This window comes from Orycteropus afer, unplaced genomic scaffold (genome assembly GCF_000298275.1).
Source record: "Orycteropus afer afer isolate SDZICR_OR568_19922 unplaced genomic scaffold, OryAfe1.0 scaffold00011, whole genome shotgun sequence".
Taxonomy (NCBI): domain Eukaryota; kingdom Metazoa; phylum Chordata; class Mammalia; order Tubulidentata; family Orycteropodidae; genus Orycteropus; species Orycteropus afer.
The window spans coordinates 15,660,386-15,683,143 of record NW_006921598.1 but is presented as its reverse complement, the minus strand read 5'-3'; the positions used below and the strand labels follow the sequence as shown (position 1 = coordinate 15,683,143).

The 22,758-nt window shown below is 38.1% G+C and overlaps 1 protein-coding gene across 1 annotated transcript in view; it reads right to left on the bottom strand.

Moving 5' to 3' along the window:
- Positions 1 to 22,758, bottom strand: part of CEP162 (centrosomal protein 162) — a 91,502-nt gene that overhangs the window by 9,021 nt on the left and 59,723 nt on the right. The window contains exons 21-23 of the mRNA XM_007951525.2: positions 20,076 to 20,725; positions 13,282 to 13,423; positions 6,745 to 6,843 (exon numbers count right to left, since the gene is read on the bottom strand). Coding sequence (XP_007949716.2) covers positions 6,745 to 6,843; positions 13,282 to 13,423; positions 20,076 to 20,725 — 891 coding nt within the window. The remainder of the gene's footprint in view (positions 1 to 6,744; positions 6,844 to 13,281; positions 13,424 to 20,075; positions 20,726 to 22,758) is intronic.

The window sequence follows — 22,758 nt, the reverse complement described above, 5'->3', positions numbered from 1 at the left end:
TGATAGAGCCTGGTGGAACCACTGAGATTATGGCCCCTAAATGCCCTTCAGGTCTGGAATGGAACCCATACCTGTGGTTTCCAGCCAAACAGAAGACAGGCATATGAGTTCTCTCCCCTTGGAGAGAACAATCATGGGAGAAAGAAGGGCTGCTTACGCACAGGGAGATAGCTCAGGGGGCAAGAGTCCATGGAGGGATGGACACAGGGAAGAGATAACTATGGGGAGGAAGTGGGAGGGGATCTGTTGCATTGTGGTAAACTGTGGTCAATGTCATGAGACAAAGTGTATATGAACTGCTGTATGGAAAGTGAATTTGCTCTGTAAATCTTCATCCAAATCATTATTAAAAAAAAAAAAAAGAAGTTGGACTAGGTATATATATTTGGGCACTTTCTTTGGTGCAGTTTTGCTATAAAGTCATATTTATTAAGTAAAGTAACTATATTTATGATTAAATGATAATGCATGTAAAGCACCCAGAACAGCACAGAGCCTAAAACATGGAAATAGCTCAATAAATATGGATTCTTCTTCTACCACTAATTCCCTATAATTATTGGTAATTTTCTTATGGCCTTTATCACTTTATGCTTTATAATAATTCTTCTACAAATGAAAGAATGCATATAAAATAGAGATAATTCAGTACTGAGCTCTTTCATGCTGGCTGCTGTCATAGGTCTTCTCTGCATAGTAAGTTTTCCTGGCCACTTTGCTGGGAGGAATGGCTAGTGATTGTGAGCACTTCATGTGAACAGATGTAGATTCAAGCATTGAAGAAGATACTGGCCATAGTCTTTTAAAGAACCATTCCTTCCTTTGCTGGCAAAGCCATGGCATTATTCAGGCGTTCATGTGACTCAGTGGTAAATTCTGATTAGTCTAAGTTCAGTATAGCATGTGACTCAGTTCTGATGAGAAGGAAGTTAGCTTGGAGACATTATTGTTTATATGTATTTGTTTACTGGTTATTTTTCTGCCCCACCCACTAATATGCAGGCTCCTTAAGGGTAAGGACTTCAGGTGTTTTATTCACTATATCTCAAAAGCCTAGATAGAGTAGTGACTGATACCTGCTAAGTATTCATTACATTACAAAGTAAAGAATGCCATGAAGTAGATTTTATTCCTTTTACTAGCTGGAAAAACTGAGTCTCAGAGTTGAAAAACACAAGTTGGTATTGAGGAAACAATTATTTTTCCTTCTGCATGAGGAACTGACCTTGGATTCAGCTAACTTTCTAGCTCTGTTTCTCCCGTTAAAGATGGACTATCAGCTGTGATGCCAGACAGTCTGCTTGTGGTAAAAAGGACTGCTGACTGGTAGACTGTTATCTGCTTGGAGGACTTTGTAGAACTGAAATATGTGGTGGGAAGCCATAGCTTTGGGCTGTCCTGAGTGCAATGACTCTTGCAACTGAACAAGTCCCTTGCAAGAACCATGGAAGCTATGCACATCGGTTATTATAAGAAACACTGCTTTTTGTGGAACTGGGGGCATCTAAGCCAGGGTGGTTTCTCCATCTGCCTGGTGTGAGTGTTATTCCTTTGTACCTGTGCCGTCACCTGAGGGTCTAAACAGAGTGGCTCCAGGATAGCTGTGTGGACTGCTATGAGGACCACTTCATGAAGAGAAATGTCTGATATGGCCTCGCTGGCATGCTGTTTCCTGGCCTATATTCAGAGTCCCAACTGTGGCCTATCATAGCTGTGTGACTCTAATTGCTTCCTTGAACCTGCTGGTGGTCCCTGCAGTGGCAAAATAAGAATTGAAACTCAGAACATTTATTATCATAAATCCCATGACCGTTCCTTTATTTGTTCATAAAATAACAGCAGCTGGCTATAGAATATTTGAGATAAGGTACAATAAAGAATTTTGATCATTTTATTAGTAGGTCACAATCAGAGACCTTATAAGAGATCAATCTCAAATGGTTTATAAAGCCATTTTTATAAAAAGAAAACAGACCACTATTAATCAAAAAGAATCTTTGAGCAGTAAAACATATAAATTAACTGCAGAATATGAAAAATAGATCAATCCTCTCAGTTGTCTTTAGGAAGTCTGTATAAAGATTCAAGCCGTTTCTCTACAATTTAAGGCTGCAAGAAAATAAATGAGCAGAAGATTGTTGGAATCATATTAGACTGGGAAAAGATTGGAAATTTATGAGTGTTACAAGATGAAAGGTTAACTTTTCCAGTAGAGAATTAAAAAACAAAAGCTTTGAGGAATAAATACTTAAGTTAGTATCAAATGAATGAAGACACATTAGAGGCTGGACAAGGTTTTCACCTCACTGCAGTAGGCAGGATTTCAGAGGGATGTGGTTTAGAGACATTTTAAGAAACAAAGGCACAGATAACAATGCAGAGTATAGTAAAATCTTCTCAGATTTCCATTATTAACATTCTGAGCTGAGATGGTAATTTTTTATGGTCCTATAAAATTTGTTCAACAATGAACAAATAAATGTGTTCTCAAGTTGTTAGCTAAGTACTGATTTACATGTCTGTGAGAAGAAACTACCCAAAGCCAAGGGGAATAATAATTGGAAACAGTAGCCTGAGCAAATAATTCCCAGGGCTGGGAATACTTCATATGCTCACAAGCCAGAGAAGACATGCCCCATAATACATAGGGCATCAAGAAGAGTCCTCAGAAAGGTGTTACCTTATACTGGGCATACGTTAGCCTTAGATTAAAGCTAGGAGCTCTGGTGGTATAGTGGTTAAGGCATTTGGCTGTTAACTAAAAGGTTGGTGGTTCGACCCCAGCAGCTGCTCCATAGAAGAAATATGAGCAGTCTGCTTTTGTACAGATTTATAGCCTTAGAAACCCAATGGGGGTTGCTATGAGTTGGAATTGACTCAGTGGCAGTGAATATGGTTTTTCGGTTTGAGATTAAGGCTGCTCTGGAACCACCCTAGCAAAGTTTAACAACAAACTTTAAAAGGGTCAAATTGATCTCAAGTAACTTCACCTGACAGAACAAAGCCTAATACTATTTAAAAGAACAATAGTCATCCAAAAATATAAAACTCAAAATACACATCATCCAATAAAAATTACCAGGCATGCAAAGGGACAGGAGGAAACCAGAAGGAAAATTAATTATAAAAAGAAATGATAGAGATGATGGAATTAATAGAAAAGAATGTTAAAATAGTTACTGTAAATATACTTCATATCCTCAAGAAGGTAGAAATGAGCATGAACATGGTTAGGAGAGAATTGAAAGGTATAAAAAGGATACAATTAGAAGTTTAGATGAAATATACAATAACTGAAATGAAAAATACATTGGATATGATTAACAGCATTGCTGTTGTTATGTGCCCTCGAGTCGGCCCCGACTCATAGCGACCCCTCCTTGGGTTTCCGAGGCAGTATCACTACGGAAGTAGGATTGCCCAACCTTCCTTCCGAGGAGTGGCTGGTGGGTTTGAACCGCCAGCCGTCTGGTTAGCAGGCAAGTGTCTTAGCCACTATGCTACCAGAGCTCCCGATTAACAGCATTAGACATTGCAAAGGAAGTTATCAGTGAACTAGAAGATAGAGCAATTTACACTAATCAAAATAAATTACAGACAAAAAGTCAGGAAAAGAAAAATCAACAGTGACCTCAAGTGGTCTAACAAACATTTCTGGGAATGTAACTTGTTCTGAAATCTGCTATATCTAATATTTAGATTGGAGACCAAGAAAAAGAGGAAAGAACAGAGGGACAGAAAAAGTATTTAAAGAAATACTGTTCAACAGTTCCTAATGTGATGAAAACTATAAATTCAGGATCTAAGAAGTCCAATAAGGCCCAAGCCTAAGAAATATAAAACCATACTGTGGTTTAAGATAATAAAATTGCTATAAACTGGTTATAAATAGAAAATCATCTTAAAAGCATCCAGAAAGAAAAGAAATAGATATAGAGGAATGAGAAAAGAATTAGACTCTTGTCAGAAACAATAAAAGCCAGAAGGGAATAAAGTTAACATCTTGAAAATACTGACAAAAACCAAAACAAAAGAACAAATCAGTAAAAATCTCTTTCAAAAGAGGTAGTAACATAAAGATTTTCAGACAAACAAAAGCTGAGACAATTTATTGGCAGAACATCCAAACTATTAAAACATTAAAGGAAGTTCTTGAGACAGAAAAAAAATTAAACCAGATAGAAATGTGGATTTTCACAAAGGAACAAAGTGCTAGAAGTGGTAAATATGTGAGTATTAAGAAAAGATACTTTTCTCATTTTTAAATCTTTAAAATATTTTAACTATTTAAAGCAAAATAGTGATGTATCTGTGGGGTTTATAACATACATGAGAGTAAAATGTGTAACAATAATAGCACAAAGGACAGGAAAGTAAAAATAGAAATATACAGTCATAGGTTCATGCTTATATGTGAAATGGTATAATGTTATCTGAAGGATAGACTGAGATAAGTTAAAGATGTATATTGTAAACTCTAAAACTCAAACTTACTGCCATGAAGTCAATTCTGACTCATAGCAACCTCTATTGGGTTTCCAAGGCTGTAAATCTTTAAGGAAGCAGACTGCCTCATCTTTTTTTCTGTGGAGTGACTGGTAGGTTTGAACCACTGACCTTCTGGTTAGCAGCCAAATGCCTTAACCACTACACTACCAGAGCTCATTATAAGCTGTAAAGCTCTCACTAAAACACAAAATAAAAAGGTACTGCTAATAAGCCAATAAATCAAACCACCGCACTGCCATTGAGTTGGATCTGACACATAGTGACCCCTCCTTGGGTTTCTGAGGCAATATCACTATGGAAATAGATTGCCCAATCTTTCTTCTGAGGAGTGGTTGGTGAGTTTGAACCGTCAGCCTTCCAGTTAGCAGTCAAATGCCTTAGGCACTATGCTACCAGAGCTCCCAATAAGCCAATAGCAGAGAGAAATTACAATGAAACCAAATTAATCAGTAAAATTAAATGTGAATATTTTATATACTCCAATTAAAAGGGACATTTTTGTTACTTCTATTCAAGAGATTAAATGCTCTAGTTTCTAGTTACCAGACTTAAATACTAGATGCAGAATCAAAATGACTTCAGAACAATGAAAAGGTGAGTTTCCAGGAAGACCTGCTTCCTGTAATGGTATTATTATTGGTGATCTAGTGTTGGTGGTTTACCTATTTCTTAGCCAAATTAAGCATCATTAGTACTTAATGCAGAAATGGCCTTATATCCAAATTACCTTCTAAAAAAATCAAACAAGAACCACTTATCCTGGGAAAGGCAATATAACAGAAGTGTGTTACCAGCACAACAACAATAGGGAAAAGGAGGACACAGAGATATGCACAAAAGATATAGACAACAGAGGCAAATACTGTTGCATACACAATACTGCATTACCAGTAACAACAAACACTAGTCTAAGGGTGGATGCATAGACAGGTGAGAAGATCAGGTGCGGGCATGCAAATGGGAACATACCCATGACCATAGATTTGGCTGATGATATTCTTACATGTGTATTTGTGCTATAAAAATATTCATATACATTATAAAACTAACAGGGGACAAGGTTGGAGTAGTTTCTCAGTGACAACCAAGCACCTTGAGGGAGTGTCACTGGGCCTGTGGGCTCAGGACCATGGTCTCGGGGGACATCAAGCTCAACTGGTACAACACAGTACACATAAATCTTGTTCTGTATCCTGCTTTGTTGAGTAGCAACTGGAGTCTTAAAAACTATCAAGCGGCCATCTAATATGCAACTATTATTGCATCTTCCTTGTCTAGAACAAGGAAGAGTGAAGAAAATCAAAGTCATATGGAAATAACTAGTCCAAGAGTCTGATGGACCATGGGAACCTCAGCCTTCACGACCCTGAGACCAGAAAAAGTAGATGGTGCTCAGCTACCAAGCCAACCACTTGGAGAGGAATCAAAATGGGAGATCATGGATAGCTTAGGAGGAAAAATGAACAAAATTCAAAAACACAAAAATGACCAGAATTACTGGTGGGATAGACTATGGCCTAAGACTGCCATAAAACTGGCCTAAGACTATGGCCCCAGGCTATCCTTCGGGCCTGGAACTGGACTCACTTCTGCCGATCAACTCTCAGCTAAACAGCAGAAGGGCCTACAAGCAGAACACCTACTCTAGGGAGATGTACCCCTTAGATCACCCATGAGAGATCACAATAGGAGTATCTGCATAGAGGGAAAGCCAGCCAGACAGGAACGCACAGATAAGAAGGACGCAGGGAAGGGGCAGTCACAGGGAGGAGAGCTTTTTTTATTAGGATTGTAATTGGTGCCATGAAACAAACGTGCATGAATTATTGACAGTAAAAAGAACCTGTTTTGTAAATTTGCACCCAAATCACAATAAAAAATAAAAACAAAACAAAAACAAAAAAGAACCCCTTATCCCCTGCCATTTTTGTGGGGCATGGGGAAATACAAACATCATAATTTTCAGGTAACATTTGATAGCGGATACAAACAATTTCCAATTAATATTTGAGCTTTATCTTGGGAAGGTAGATTTTCCATAAATAATGGATATTAATATATTTATCAATATGCATTATATATATTAATATATATCACATGTAAAATAGAACATGAACATTTTCATGTTCTAGATGTGCATTTCTTAAGTTAAAAAATTTATACAAAAATATGAATATGATTGAAATGGCTAAGAAAAAAAACTTATTTCAGTTTAAGATCTCAGTTCCTTCTTACCTCATTCTGTAGAATTTCTTCTCGAACTTGAGAAACTACAAGAGACTCTTGCTTACCCTGTAGCTCATTAACTTGATTTTGGAAATGTTTTATAAGTACCTGAAAAATTAGAAAAACTGAGTTAACAAAACTCTTCCTTAGGAAAGCCCTAATAAAGTCAACTCATTGTTTTTATTAGTATTAAAAACAAAACAAAACAAAACAAAAAAATCATGACATTTAAAAATCATCCAAATTCTAACACAGAAATAATTGCTACAGCAATCTAGTTCATTGACGGGATCATTTTAGGTTCATTCTAACATTTAAGAAATAAAACAGTAGATATTAAAAATTAATTACTGTGAAACTACTTGGCCTTATTATCTATAACACTTTTCCTCTGAAGGCCTGAAAAATATCTTTCTAAATAAACTGCTATAGAGTCTAAGCCACCAGTCGTCAGTCAGTTTGGTGTACTGTGGTGGCTTGCACATGGCCAGGGTGATGGAAGCTATGCCACCTGGCAATCTACTTCTGAAAAAACTAATGAAAACCTTATGAATTGCAGCAAAAGACTGTCTGATACAGTACCAGAATATGGGCCAATCAGGTTGGAAGGCACTCAAAACACAACTGGGGAAGAGCTGCCTCCTCAAAGCAGAGTCAACCTAAATGATGTGGATGGAGTAAAGCTTTTGGGACTTTCATTTGCTGATGTGGCATAACTCAAAATGAGAAGAAACAGACGCAAACATCCATTAATTGGAACACGGAATGTACGAAGTATGAATCTAGGAAAACTGGAAGTCACCAAAAATAATGGAATGCTTGAATGAATGAAGATCAATATTCTAGGCATTTGTGAGCTGAAATCAATTGGTACTGTCCAATTTAAATCAGACAAATATAGGATCTACTATGCCAGGAATGACAAAATGAAGAATGGCATTCATCATCAAAAAGAACATTTCAAGATCTAATCTGAAGTACAATGCTCAGAGTGATAGGATAATATCTACATGTCTGCAAGGAGGACCAATGAATATAACTATTATTCAAATTTATGAACCAACCAATAAAACCAAATTTTTTACCAACTTCTACAGTCTAAAATTAATCAAATATGCAATCAAGATGCATTGATAATTACTGGTGATTAGAAGAAGAACGTTGGAAACAAAGAAGGAGGATGGGTAGCTGGAAAATATGGCCTCGGTGATAGAAAACAACACCAGAGACTGCATGATAGAATTGTGGAAGACCAATGATTATTCGTTGCAAATACCTTTTCAACAACAAACAATGACTGCACAATTTTGACTGACTTCACCATAGGGAATAAACAGGAATCAAACTGACTACATCTGTGGAGTCAATGCAGAAGCTCAATATCATTTGTCAGCACAAGGCCAGGGGCTGACAGATCATCAATTGCTCCTACGAAAGTTAAAGGTGAAAATTTTTTAAAAATCCATGAGAGCAGACTATTTCAAGAACAGATTTGAGGCACTGAGCATTAATAACTGAAGACAAGATGAGTTTTGAGATGATATCACGAACATCACACATGAAGAAAGCAGATCATCATGAAAAAGATAGAAAAGAAAGAAAAGAGAAAAATGTATGTCAGAAAAGACTCTGAAACATGCTCTTGAATGTAGAGTAGCTAAAGTGAATGGAAGAAGTGATAAAGTCAAAGAGCTGAACAGAAGACTCCCAAGGGTGGATTGAGAATACAAAGTAAAGTATTATAAAGAAATGTGCAAATAATTGGAGTAAGAAAACCAAAAGGAAAGAACATGCATTTCCCAAGCTGAAAGAACTGAAGAAAAAATTCAAGCTTCAAGTTGCAATACTGAAGGATTCCATGGGGAAATTTTGAATGATGTAGAAAGCATCAAAAGAAGATGAAAAGAATACAGAGTTGCTGTACCCAAAAGAACTGGTTAACATTCAACCATTTCAGGAGGTAGCATATGATGAAGAGTCAATAATACTATTACATGCACAATACTGCATTACCGTTGGCACCAAACACTAGGCTATAGGTAAGTGCATAGACAGGTGAGAAGATCAGATGTGGGTAGGCAAACAGAAATATACCCAAGACCAAGGATAGATCTGGGTGAAGATAATCTTACATATGCACTGGTGCTACAAAATTATCCCCATATATTACAGAAGCAACAACAGACAGGGTTGTAGTAGCTTCTCAAAGACAACCAAACACCTTGAGAGAAAGAATCACTAGGCCTACAGCCTTGGGACCATAGTCTTAGGAGATATCATGCTCAACTGGCACAATATAGTACCTAAAATTCTTTTTCTACATCCTACTTTGGTGAGAGGCAACTGGGGTCTTAAAAGCTTTAGAGTAGCCATCTAATATACAACTATTGGTCTCTTCTCGTCTGGAGCAAAGAAGACTGAAGAAAATCAAAGTCATCTGGAAACAGTTATTGCAAAAATATGATGGATAACAAGGACCTCAGTCTTCACGACCCTGAGACCAGAAAAATTAGATGGTGCCTGGCTACCAATGCCAATCGTATGGAAAGGGATCAACACTGGAGATCCTGGATAGAGTGGGAGGAAAAATGTGGAACAAAATTCAGAAACACAAAAATGATCAGAACTATTGGTTGGATAGAAACTGGTACAACGCCTGAGACTATGGCCCCAGGTTACCCTTCAGGCCTAGAAATGGGCTCACTTCCATGGATTGGCTCTCAGCCTAACAGTAGAAAGACCTACATGCAGAACACCTATGCCAGGGAGATGCACCCACCTACTCTAGGGAGATGCACCCCTTAGATCATCCAGCCACAAGACATCAGAGGGGCAGCATTCACTTAGAGGGAAAGCTGGACAGAAAAGAAAGATAAGAAGGGCACAGGGAGGAGGTAGTCACGGGGAGGAGAGTTTTTTATGGCTGGGGATGGTAATCAGGGCTGTGAAATCAAATGTGCATGAACTGTTGAATGTAAAACAAATCTGCTTTGTAAATTTGCACACAGCCCACGATTAAAACAAAACAAAAAAAGAATCACTGGTATTGAAGGAAGGAAGTGCAAGTTGTGCTGAAGGCACTGGTAGGAGGAAAAAAACACAAAAATCAAGGCTCCAGGAACTGATGGAATACCAACTGAGATATTTTAACAAATGGGTGCGACACTGGAAGCACTCGCTCCTACATGCCAAGAAATTTGGAAGACAGCTACCTGGCCAAGTGACTAGAAGAGATCCACATCTGTAGCCATTCCAGAGAAAGGTGATCCAATGGAATGTGGAAATTACCAAACAATATCATTAATATCACATTCAAGTACAATTTTTCTGAAGATAATTAAAAAATGGCTGCAGCAGTATATTGACAGAGAACTACCAGAAATTCAAGCTGGACTCAGAAGAGGGTGTGGAATGAGGAATATCATTGCTGATGTCAGATGGATCTTGGCTGAAAGATGTTTACTTGTGTAAACAAGTACTATGGAAAGGCATTTGACTGTGTAGATCACAAGTTATGGATAACATTGTGAAGAATGGGAATTTCAGAACACTTAATTGTGCTCATGAAGAACCTGTACATATATTAAGAGGCAGCTGTTTGAACAAAACAAGGAGATACTAAATGGTTTAAAATCAAAAAAGATATGTGTCAGGACTGTACTTATTTAGTCTTATTCTGAGCATATAATAATCCAAGAAGCTGGATATATCAAGAAGAACTAGACATCGGATTTAGAGAAAGACTCATTAAGAACCTGCAACATGCAGGTGACACAACCTTGCTTGCTGAAAGTGAAGAGTATTTGAAGCACTTACTTATGAAGACCAAAGTCCTCAATATGGATTACAACTCAACATGAAGAAAACAAAAATCCTTACAAGTGGATTAATAAACAATACCATAATAAATGGAGAAAATACTGATGTTGTCAAGGACTTCATTTTACTTGGACTCATAATCAACGCCCACAGAAGCAGCAGTCAAGATATCAAATAACATACTGCATTGGACAAATATGCTGCAAAAGACCTCCTTAAAGCATTAAAAAGCAAAGATGCCACTTTGAGGACTAAGATCTGCCTGACCCAGACCATGGTATATTCAATAGACTCATATGCATGTGAAAGCTGGACAATGAATAAGGAAGACTGAAGAAGAATTGATGCATTTGATTTGTGGTGTTAGAGAAGAATGGTGAATATACCACAAACAAATCTGTCTAGGAAGAAGCAACTAGGATACTTCTTAGAAGCAAGATGGCAAGACTTTATCTCATGCACTTTGGACATGTTATCAGAAGGGACCAGTCCCTGGAAAAAGATATCATCCTTGGTTATGCAGAGGGCCAACTAAAAAGAGGAATGCCCTCAATGAGAAGAACTGACACAGTGGCTGCAACAATGGGGCCAAATACAGTAATGACTGTAAGGAAGATAGAGGACTGGCAGTGTTCTGTTGTGTTGCACACAGAGCTGCTATGACTTCCTAGAGTAAGAAACAACTCAACAGCACCTAAGAACACCACCAAAGGTCTAACCATTTTGAATATTACATTTACACTTTGTGACGGAGTAGGGTAATAGATTTTACTGAAGGGCTATTAACTAATATCAATTATGTTGTTTAGGAGAATAACATAAGCATAATAATATCTGTGACAAAAATGTTAGTCTCATGTTTTCAGACAGAGACACAGAAATAATGAACAATTACTCCCATCAAGAAGACACTAGAACTTGGGAAAAATTCAATGCTTCTACTGCTTTAATGACCAGACAATGCTAACTTGTAATTAACTCACAATTTTACAAAATCACATTTATACACTCAGGAAAATAGCATATTTATTGTACTATAACATGACATTGCTTTTCCCACCTATCTCAGTCTGTTCTTTACTATACAATCACTCGATAGAATGCTTTCACTGCCCATTGATACCCTACTAATATGGGGAGAAAAAGCAAGAGAAGTTATCTGTAAGGCTGGATGAATGGTTATTTTGAACAGCATTTAAATTTTTTTTAATTGAAGTATTAAAATATAGTCAAAGTTATTTTTGTTCATTCCCCTCTCCCAATTTTTATTCTGAAAAGAATAGTAAAACAGATATTCTGAAGTCAACGATTGTTAACATTAATTTCTGTATATACAGGTTTATGTACAGGTATATGTATGAGTTTGTGTATGTGTGAACAATTTTTTTCCCTCAGCTATTTGAAATTAAGTTACAGACTTGATGACATTTGTCCTTTAAATACTTCAACATGCATTTCTTAATAATAAGGGTATTTTCTCATAACATTATTATCATACCTAAGAAAATTTATAATAATTTCATAGTATCTACTATACCAACACCAAGCCAAACCCATTGCCATTGAGTCAATTCTGATTCATAGTAATGCTAATCAAACTTGTTCAATTAAAGGGTTTGCTTTTAATTAAGATGCTACTATATCTTTACAGGTGGGAAAGGCTGTAGTGCGATAATTTTTTTCCTTGTATTTTCCCTGCCCCTAGCTTATTTTCTTAAATTAAAACCTACAGAAAAGCTGTAGAGTATAATGAACATTCATATATTTTTCAACTTAATTCACCAACTGCTAATATTTGCCACATGTACTTGCTTTTTCTTTCCTTTTATTTTTATTCTCTTCTTGGCTACACCATTTAAAAGCAAGCTGTAGATAAAAGCTCTATTTAAATGCCATTTTTCAACCTACTAACCCTACAGAAGCTGGACCACATGGTAGATGTTCATAGATATTCCAAGCAGATATACACATTTTTCAAGAAGGAGGACACATTGATTCCAGGAAATGCTGATGAGTTGTCAGCATCCTCAGTAATAATTCTTTGAAGACTGTATACTTCCTAAAGGCCACAACTGTGTAAAGCTCTTTCTTCATTATTTTATTCCCAGTGCCTGATGCCTCCAAATCCTGAATCATTATTTGCTTAATGAATGAAAGGTAATGGAACAGGAAAAATGAAGAGAATTACTTGCTGGTTGGGGTTGGGGATGAAGGGAGATGTTCAACATTCAACTTCAACTACTAAAGTTCCAATCTCCTTAGACATATCCATCAACCATTTGGTACAACCTACTTAGAGGAAGACATATATGAAAACTGTAGAAATAAAACCATACATTCACTTATTTGCAAGGTATAATTTTAAAGAGGAGCTCTGGTAGCATAGTGGTTAAGGCACTTGACTGCTAACCAGAAGGCTGGCGGTTCAAACCCACCAGCCACTTCTCGGAAGGAAGATGGGGCAATCTACTTCCGTAGTGATACTGCCTCGGAAACCCAAGGAGGGGTTGCTATGAGTCGGGTCCGACTTGACGGCACATAACAACAACAACAACAACAATTTTAAAGAAGAAAAGTTAGCTCTGTGGTATCCTATAAAAAAAAGTAAGCCAATAATAACTTCCCATTTCTACCAACAACCTGAAAAAGTGAATTTAAATTAAAATATTTCTAAATTAAATGTTTTGTTAAAAGTCCTGAAAAAAAATGACAAATTTTGTCATTTACCTCTTGGGTTGCTATTTTACGATTTAGTTCAGCTACTTTGGAAGAAGAATTTTCAACTGCATTTTGGCAAAGGAGTTTCTCTACTTCCCTCTGATGAGATGCTTTGAGAGATGCAATTTGTGCTGTGGTATCTTCCTTGAGCCTATGGAACAAATGAAAGAAAACCATATAGAAGGGACTCTTCAAATTCTAATTCAGAGTTAGCAAAATAAAGAAATAATGTAAGAAGTATGGAAATTAAAGAATAAAAGAGAATGAGGACATCAGTATTTACTGCACTGTGCTAGGTACTTTATACATGATTGCATGAGTTCTTGTAACTGCTCCATGATCTTACTCTTATTTACTGAATATAATTAGGGGGAAGCTTGAATTTAGGATCCCAAACCAGCAAGTTGCAGAGCTGGGATTCATGCTCAGCAGAGTTGGACCTCAAAGCTCAGACTTTCCACTTAGCCCCTTCCCTGGAGCTACCCTTTTAAAGAGAATCAAGGGTTCTAAATATTCTATCTGTATTTTAAAGCAAAGCCCTTGGCATTTTATCTTTTAAGATTAACTCAGATCTCTTGCCCATATTCTTTTTTGGATAATCACAGCTGTTCCTTTTAGAATCTTAAGTGCTTTGTCACTAGGTAGCATTTGCCACTTTTTCGCCATGCACCTAACTCTAGCTGCATAAAATAAGCTTTGCGGTAACTGTTATGATTTGAGGGTAGCCTGTACTCAAGGGTAGCCTGTACTTAATTAATTTGCACTTTAAGTTTCTGTGACAAAATTTATGCATTCAGAGGTAGTTTAATAAATGGTAAAGTAACTAGAGTTGTACATTTCTTACAGATAAACATTTTCTCTCTTGCTCAAAGCAGATATTCAATAAAACCCTCTGGTGGTGTAGTGCCTAAGGCATTTGACTACTAACCAGAAGGCTGGTGGTTCAAACCCACCAGCCACTCCTTGGAAGGAAGGTTGGGCAATCTACTTCCGTAGTGATGTCGTCTTGGAAACCCAAGGAGGGCTAGCTATGAGTTGGATCTGACTCGACAGCAATGTTGTTTTTTTTTTTAACGAGATTCATGTTAACATGGCAATTCCCAAACTATAAGCGTATTTTTCAGTAGCTTATTTGACTATATGATATTTTCTTCACCAAAACAGTGTGATTAAGGCCTTTTCCACTACCACTGAGTCGATTCCAACTCCTAGTGACCACCATTGGGTTTCCAAGACTGTAAAATTTATGGAAGTAGAATGCCTTATCTTCTTCCTTCAGAGCAGCTGGTGGGTTTGAACCACTGACCTTCTGGTTAGCAGCCAAATGTCTTACCCACTATACCACCAAAGCTCCCTGATTAAGGTCTTACCCAAAACCAAAACCAAAACCACATTCATTGCTGCTGAGTCGGTCGATTCGACTCATAGTGACCCTTCTTTGGGTTTCTGAGGCATTATCTCTACAGAAGTAGATTGCCCAGTCTTCCTTCTGAGGAGTGGCCAGTGGGTTTGAATTCCTAGCCTTCTGGTTAGCAGTCAAATGCCTTAGGCACTATGCCACTAGAGCTCTCAATTAAGGTCTTGTTGTTATGTGTCATGGAGTCAGACCAGACTCATAGTGATCCCTCCTTGGGTTTCTGAGGCAGTATCACTACGGAAGTAGATTGCCCAACCTTCCTTCCGAGGAGTGGTTTGAACCGCCAGCCTTCTGGTTAGCAGTCAAGTGCCTTAGGCACTATGCTACCAGAGCTCCCAATTAAGGTCTTAGGAAGGTATAAATGCCTAAGTATCTATAATATAACTGAACTATCATAAAAAAGCAGCTTAAGTTTGTATCAGGGAAGTTTAGTCCTTTACTTTTCAGGCCAAAAAATATGTGGGAAACAGATAAAGAGTACTAGAAAATTTTAAACAAAGTATAGAAAAATTTTATAGAAAACCAAGAAATTTAAGTTCTTATAGAAAAAAAAATAGGAGTCTTTCTAAGTAGCTTCATTACTACTATTGTATTCGGGGATAAAGAAGCAAGGTTTCAATTTCGTTGTCATGATGACGCAATCCCCGACATGCCTGACAATAAGTATTTCTTAGGAAGCTACAACAGGTTGCCGTGGGGATGCAAAATAAGTATATATAATCTTACATCAGGAGCTCTGGTGGTGTAGTGCCTAAGGTATTTGACTGTTAACCAGAAGGCTAGCGGTTCAAACCCACCAGCCACTCCTTGGAAGGAAAGTTGGGCAATCTACTTCCATAGTGAGAACGCCTCAGACACCCAAGGAGGGGTTGCTATGAGTCACAGTTGACTCGACATCAGTGAGTCTTTTTTTTTTTTTTTTAAATCTTATATGAGATCTCAAGGAGCTAAGGTGGTGTTTTGTGCTTCCATGGCACATAAGTTGTATAGGAGTTGGAGGTGGGAGCAGGCAATTTCCTGGGAAGCTCTAAGAAATGTTCTGTCGAGGAGGTAGGAGTTGAAAAATGAGCAAAAGGTAGTGAGGACATAATGCAGCTTGGGTATACTAGTGTAATATTAGAGTAATGATGAGTCTGTCACATAGAGAAGTTTAGTACTGATATTATAAGAAATCTGGGAGTGAGAGGGGGACAGAGTGGCACAGATACAGGAGTATTTAAGGAATATTAATGGCAGCCGCATACATGGACCTCACCAGACAGAATACACAGGAATCAGATTGACTACATCTGTGGAAAGAGACAATGAAGAAGCTCAATATTTTCAGCCGAAACAAGGCCAGGAGCTGACTGCGGAATAGACTGTCAACTGCTTATATGCAAGCTCAAGGTGAAGTTAAGAAAACTAAAACAAGTCCACAAAAGCCAAAATATGACCTTAGCATAGTACCTAAGGCACTTGACTGCTAACCAGAAGCCTTGCGGTTCAAACCCATCAGCCACTCCTCAGAAGGAAGATGGGGCAATCTACTTCCATAGTGATACTGCCTCAGAAACCCAAGGAGGGGTCGCTATGAATCAGGTCCGACTCGATAGCACATAACAACAACAACATATCCCACTTGAATTTAGAGACCATCTAAAGAAGAGATTTGACACAATGAACACCAGTGACCAAAAGCTAGAGGTATTGTGGGATGATGTCAAGAACATCTTAAGTGAAGAAAGGGAAAGATCATTAAAAAGATGGGAAAGATCATTAAAAAGATAGGAAAGGAAGAAAAGACCAAGATGGATGTCAGAAAAGACTCTGAAACATGCCTTGAATGGAGAGTAGTTAAAGCAAATGGAAGAAATGACAAGATGAAAGAGCTGAACAGAAGATTTCAAAGAGTAGCTTGAGAAGACAAAGTCAGTTATTATAATGAAATGTGCAAAGACCTGGAGTTAGAAAACAAAAAGGGAAGAACACGCATGGCATTTCTTAAGCTGAAAGAACTGAAGAAAAAATTCAAGCCTTGAGTTGCAATGCTGAAAGATTCCATGGGTAAAATTATTGACTGATCTAAGTAGCATCAAAAGAAGATGGAAGGAATACAGAGTCAATATATCAAAAAGAATTTGTTGATGCTCACATATTTCAGGAGGTGGCAATATGCTCAAGTGCCAATGGTGTTGAAGGAAGAAGTTCAAGCTGTACTGAAGGAATTGGAGAAAATAAGGTTCCAATAATTGATGGGATACCCATTGAGATGTTTCAACAAACGGATGCTGAGCTGGAGGTACTTACTCATCTATGCCAAGAACTTTGGAAGACAATTACCTGGCCATCTGACTAGAAGAGATCCATATTTGTACCCATTCTAAAGAAGGTGATCCCACAGATTATAGAAATTATCAAATAATATTATTAATATCACACACAAGTAAAATTTTGGTGAAGATAACTCAAAAATGGTTGCAGCAACACATTGACAGGGAATTTCCAGAAATGCAAGCTGCATTCAGAAGAGGACATGGGATGAAGGACGTTATTGCTCATGTCAGATGGATCTTAGCTGAAAGCAAAGAGTATCAGAAAGATGTTTACTAGTGTTTTATTCACTATGCAAAAGCATTTGACTGTGTGGATCATAACAAATTACGGATAACATTGAGAAGAGTGGGAATTCCAGAACACTTAATTGTACTCATGAGGAACCTGTACATAGACCAGGAGGATGTTGTTCATACATAATAAGGGGATACAGCATAGTTTAAAATCAGGAAGGAAGTGTGTAAGGGTTGTATCTTTTCCCCATACTTATTCAATCTATATGCTGAGCAAATAATCCGAGAAGCTAGACTACATCAATAAGAACACAGCATCAAGACTGAAAGAAAAGTCATTAACAATCTTCAATATGCAGATGATACAACCTTGCTTACTCAAAGCGTAGATGACTTTAAGCATTTACTGATGAAGAGTAAAGACAACAGTCTGCAGTATGGATTGTTATGTCATATGCTGTCGAGTCTTCCCTGCCTCATAGTGACCCCTCCTTGGGTTTCTGAGGCAGTATCACTATGGAAGTAGGATTGCCCAACCTTCCTTCCGAGGAGTGGCTGGTGGGTTTGAACCGCCAGCCTTCTGGTTAGCAGTCAAGTGCCTTAGCCACTATGCTACCAGAGCTCCCAAATAAATAAATATATTTATAAATATATGCAAAAAAATAAATGTATGGATTACATCTCAATATAAAGAGAATGAAAATACTCCCAATTGAACCAATAAGCAGCATCTTGATAAATGGAAAGAAGACTGAAACTGTCAAAGATTTCATATAACTTGGATCCAGAGTTAAACACCCATGAAAGTGGTAGTCAGGAAATCAGATGTATTGCACTGGGCAAATCTGCTGCAAAAGACCCCTTTAAAGTGTTGAAGAGCAAAGATTTCACGTTGAAGACTAAGGTGTGCCAATTGCCTCATATGCATGTGAAAGCTGGACAATGAATAAGGAAGACTGAAAAAGAAGAGTTTATGCTTTTGAGTTGTGGTGGTGGTGGTGAAGAATACTGAAAGTACAAGGGACTGCCAGAAGAATGAACAAATTTGTCTTGGAAGAAGTGTAGCCAGACTGCTCCTTGGATATGAGAATGGCCAGACTTTGTCTTACCTGCTTTGGTCATGTTGTCAGAAGGGACCACTGCCTGGAGAAGGACATCATGCTTGGTAAAGTGGAGGGTCAATGAAGAAGGGGAAGGCCCTCAACAAAATGGATTGACACTGTGGCTGCAATGATGAGTTCAAGTATAGCAAAGATTGTATGGATGGTGCATGACTAGGGAGTGTTTTCATTCTGGTGTACATAGGGTTGCTATGAGTAGGAGCCAACTTGACAGTACCCAAGAACAACAACAATGGTCTTTAAGGAAGATGATTATGAAAGGTAGAAATAAAGGTCAAGGATATCAGGACAATTGTGTAGCAAACCAGGTAGGCAAGCACTGGTTTATGACAGTAAGGATGAAAGCAAAATGATTAACATTTGTAAGGAAGCAAGTATTGGCTGTGAACCCAAGAAATAAAGGAAGTAAAGTGAGGCCTGGCAATTGGGAAATTATACTCATAGGCAGAATGGGAAGGTTAGAGGAGGGACCTAGTTTAGGGATAAAAATGATATAAGATTTGAGGTATTGTTGATCCTAAAAGGTACAATCCAGAAAATAGCTGAAGGTCTAACATCTAAGCTCAGGGAAGAAAATAAGCCTTGAAACATAAATTTTGGATTCATGGTTCATAGAAGACATAAGAATGGATGAATTTTTTAATAGAGAAAAAACAGACAGCCAAGACTTGACCTTACTAGAAAGCTGTATTTTTAGGATGAGAGAAAGAGTCAATAAAAGAAATAGGAAAGAAGTTTTGATTAGAGCTGTCACATCAAGGAGGCTAAGAGAGGAAATCCTTTCAGGAAAAGCAATGTAGTCAATACTGTTAAGGAAAGTAAAGATGGAGAAAACTCCATTGGACTGGGAAAGGCCACTAGTGGGAGACAGGTTTGTAACAGTGGTGAGTATGAAAGTCATATTTAGGAGGAAAAGAAGTGGAAATAAAAGAGGCTATTTGTGGAAAACTGGCACTGAAAAATGGAAAGAGGACAAAACTTGGTTTGATCAGGTGAAAGAAAGACCTGAGAACGTCAGAAGGCTCAGAGGAAAGAGTGGATAGCAGGTGGAGATTCTGAGAAGAAAAACATGAAGGCATATGATCACAAGATCAGTTTGAAGTTATTTTGGAAAAAAGAATCTGAGAAATGTAGATTTCTCAGATTTTTCCTCTTCTGGTGGCATAGTGCCTAAGGCACTTGACTACTAACCAGAAGGCTGGTGGTTCAAACCCACCAGCCACTCCTTGGAAGGAAGATGGGGCAATCTACTTCCGTAGTGATACTGCCTTGGAAACCCAAGGAGGGGTTGCTATGAGTCGGGTCTGACTTGACGGCATATAACAGCAACAACCACAGCAATCTGCCAAGGCACCTGGATTAAAGCTTGTTTTACAAAAATCATTGATGATGACAGTCCTTTTTAAGAGAGACCCAATGGGACAGTTTATTAACACCACTTGGGTACATGCAGAAAGACATGGCTGATTGGCCAGTCCAAGGACATATAGTTTGGATTGAAATGGAGGTTCAAATTCATCAGAGTCTGAGCCGCCGGCAAGTAGAGAACCTTACCCCGGAACACATCTATGCCTGGAAATGTAGTGCAGTTTCTCAAAATTCAGTTATGAATCCTGTTCATGGTCAAACTAACCAGCCAGAGGGAGTAGTATATCTTATAAGTTTTCAATTTCTATCTTTTTATGCCTCTGTATCTTTGTAAAATTAACACTTTACCTTTTCATGGAATTTTCACATTGATCCGATGCTGCTTCAGATTTCATCTTTAGCTCATTCCTCTCCAGAATTACTCTTTGTAGTTCATTTTTCAATCTGAAGTTTTCTTGTAAAACCTCTGACGTATGGGAATCAGTGAAAGTATGTGGTTGGTAAAGTTTGCCATCCAGGGTCCCAGAGGAGTTAGCATTTCCTTTACCTGCGTGCAAACCATCTTTCTTCCCTTTTTTGGTAGATATTTCCTCTCTGCCCTTAGAGTGCTGATTAGATAACATCCTCCTCCTCTCCTTTTGAAGCCTTTCCACAGTTTTTGAAAGGTCTTGTATTTCTCTTGCTTTTGCAGCCACTTCCTCATTGAGCCTTACAAGCTTAGCTTTCACATGAGCCTGTTCCACCTGGAATTCTATAGACTGGAAATCTTTATCACCTTTATCATTCTTCTTGAGGTCCAATTCAGCATTCTGATGTTTAAGGACATCTATTTCAGCTTCAAGGTTTCTTACAGTGATCTGATGGGCTTCCTTAACATCACTGAGTTCCTTCTCCAGTGCTTTAACCACAGAAGAGTTGTCATGTTGGTTCTGGGATGCTTCCTTTGACTTGTAGGCAAGTAGTTGCTCCTGTTCCTCTAGTCTCTGTTCATACTGAATCTGAAGAAAAGAATCCATGTAATGCCAAACCAATGCTAAACATTTCTTCAGTTATTGATACTCTGCACTCTACAGGGTCCTACTTGTTCTTTTCTTATCAAATGTACTGAAGTCTTATCCTTTGAAGGGTATTAACATTATATATTGTTGATATGTTATATAATTTCATAACTGATATGCTGTTTCACAAATATTAAGTTATACATTCTCATATACCCCCAATATTATTTTAAATCCCACAATAAAACCTATTATTATGCACTCTTTTTTGTGAAAATTGGCAAACTACCCTCTTTGAGCACAGGCAGGTAAAACAACTGGGGGTACTGAAGTTTTTGAGAAACACATTTCATCCTTCTAACATCAATTTAATCATTTCACAGGGGGCAACTCAGCTTGGAATCTGCATACTGGACTTTCAGTATTACAAAAGAAATAAACTCAAATAGTTTACTATGTGGAGGAAGGCACTGATAGTGTTTGTTCATTTATTCAATGCATAATTATTGAGCTTCAATTGTCTGTCAGATACTATGCTAAGTCTGAGAGACAAAAGGACTTCGTTCTTATCTTCAAACAGCTCAAAACCTGGGTAGAAGCGAGACAATGTGCTATCCCTGTAATGATAGGCCTATGAACATGCTGAGTGAGTGTAGAGGGGATGGAAGCACCTAAGTGTCTGGAGGCCTGAGAGGAGGTGGGAAGGCTGTATAAAGAAAGCAAGTTTAAGTTCAGACTTGAGGGATGAGTATAAATTTGGGGATAAGTGGAGGCAGGAAGTTTTAGAAACAGTAAGAACACCTGTGAAGATGTTCTAATGCCTGATTTGTCTGGGAATCAAATGAAAGGTGAAAGTGGCAGGAAATGGGTGTGGGGGGTGAGTGAGGAGTGGGATGGGGCAGAAGGTTGCAAAAAGGAAAAAGATGGGATGGATAGATCTAAATACACAAATATGGGATAAGGGTTGGAGTTCATGCCTGGGAGACTACTTAGTCAGTGAAACATGAGTATCAATCGTAATTATTACAACTAATCATTTATTGAGTGCTTGGTACACTCCAGGCATGGTAATAAGGTACAGGCATGGTACACAGATGTTGCTACTCAATCCAAGTTACGGATTAACTAATTGAACTATTTATTGAGCAAATACTTTATGCCAGGCAATGTGGTGAATAATAGAATACAATAGTGAGTAAAAGCAGAACAGTCCATGACATCAAAGAGTCCAAGGCTAGATGGGGAGACAAAGACCACTAATGAGCCAATCAAAATGTCTATAAATGTGATGGATGCTATGAAGGAGAGGTTCATGAGGCCAAGAGTGCCTATAGAGGTAGTTAATCTTCCAGGTAGTCCTGGAAGGTTTCACTGGGGAAGCAATGCTCAAGATCTGAAAGTTAAAAACACCTTAACTATGTGAAAGGAGAAAGCACAGCATACCTATCAAAAGCAAGAGAGGGCACAAATTCCTGTGGTTGTAGGAAATATGGGAAGCAGGAGAGACAGGCTGGTATGACTGGGTAGAGGAAGCATGGTGGGAGAAGGTGCTGGAGGAAGGAGGGGCCTGGTCATCCATGGATTTATAGGCTATCTATTTATTCTAAGAGCAATAGGAAGTCATCAGAGGGGTACCAACAAAGGAATGTGCGTATGTGCGTGTGGGAGAGAGACAGAAAATGTAATTTTGGCTGCAGTGTCAAGAGTTGATTAGAGGATGGGGCAAATTGGATATCTGTAGACTAGTTAGGTTGTTACTAGAGTAATCCAGCAATCCAGGCCAGACTACTATAGTAATCCAGGCCAGGTATTAAATGAAGGTAGTATAGTGATATGGTGTTCAAAAGCAAGAGGGATTGACAGGTATTTAGAAGTGGTATATTGGTAATGAGTCAGTTATTGTCTCTCTTTTACATAAAGGGAAATTGAGGCTCAAAGAGGTTAAGAAAGTCATGAAGCTAAAATGGTGGACTGCAGGTTGGTCTGACCCTAGAGTCTGCATATTTCCCATTATTCTAGTGTCTTACAGAAGG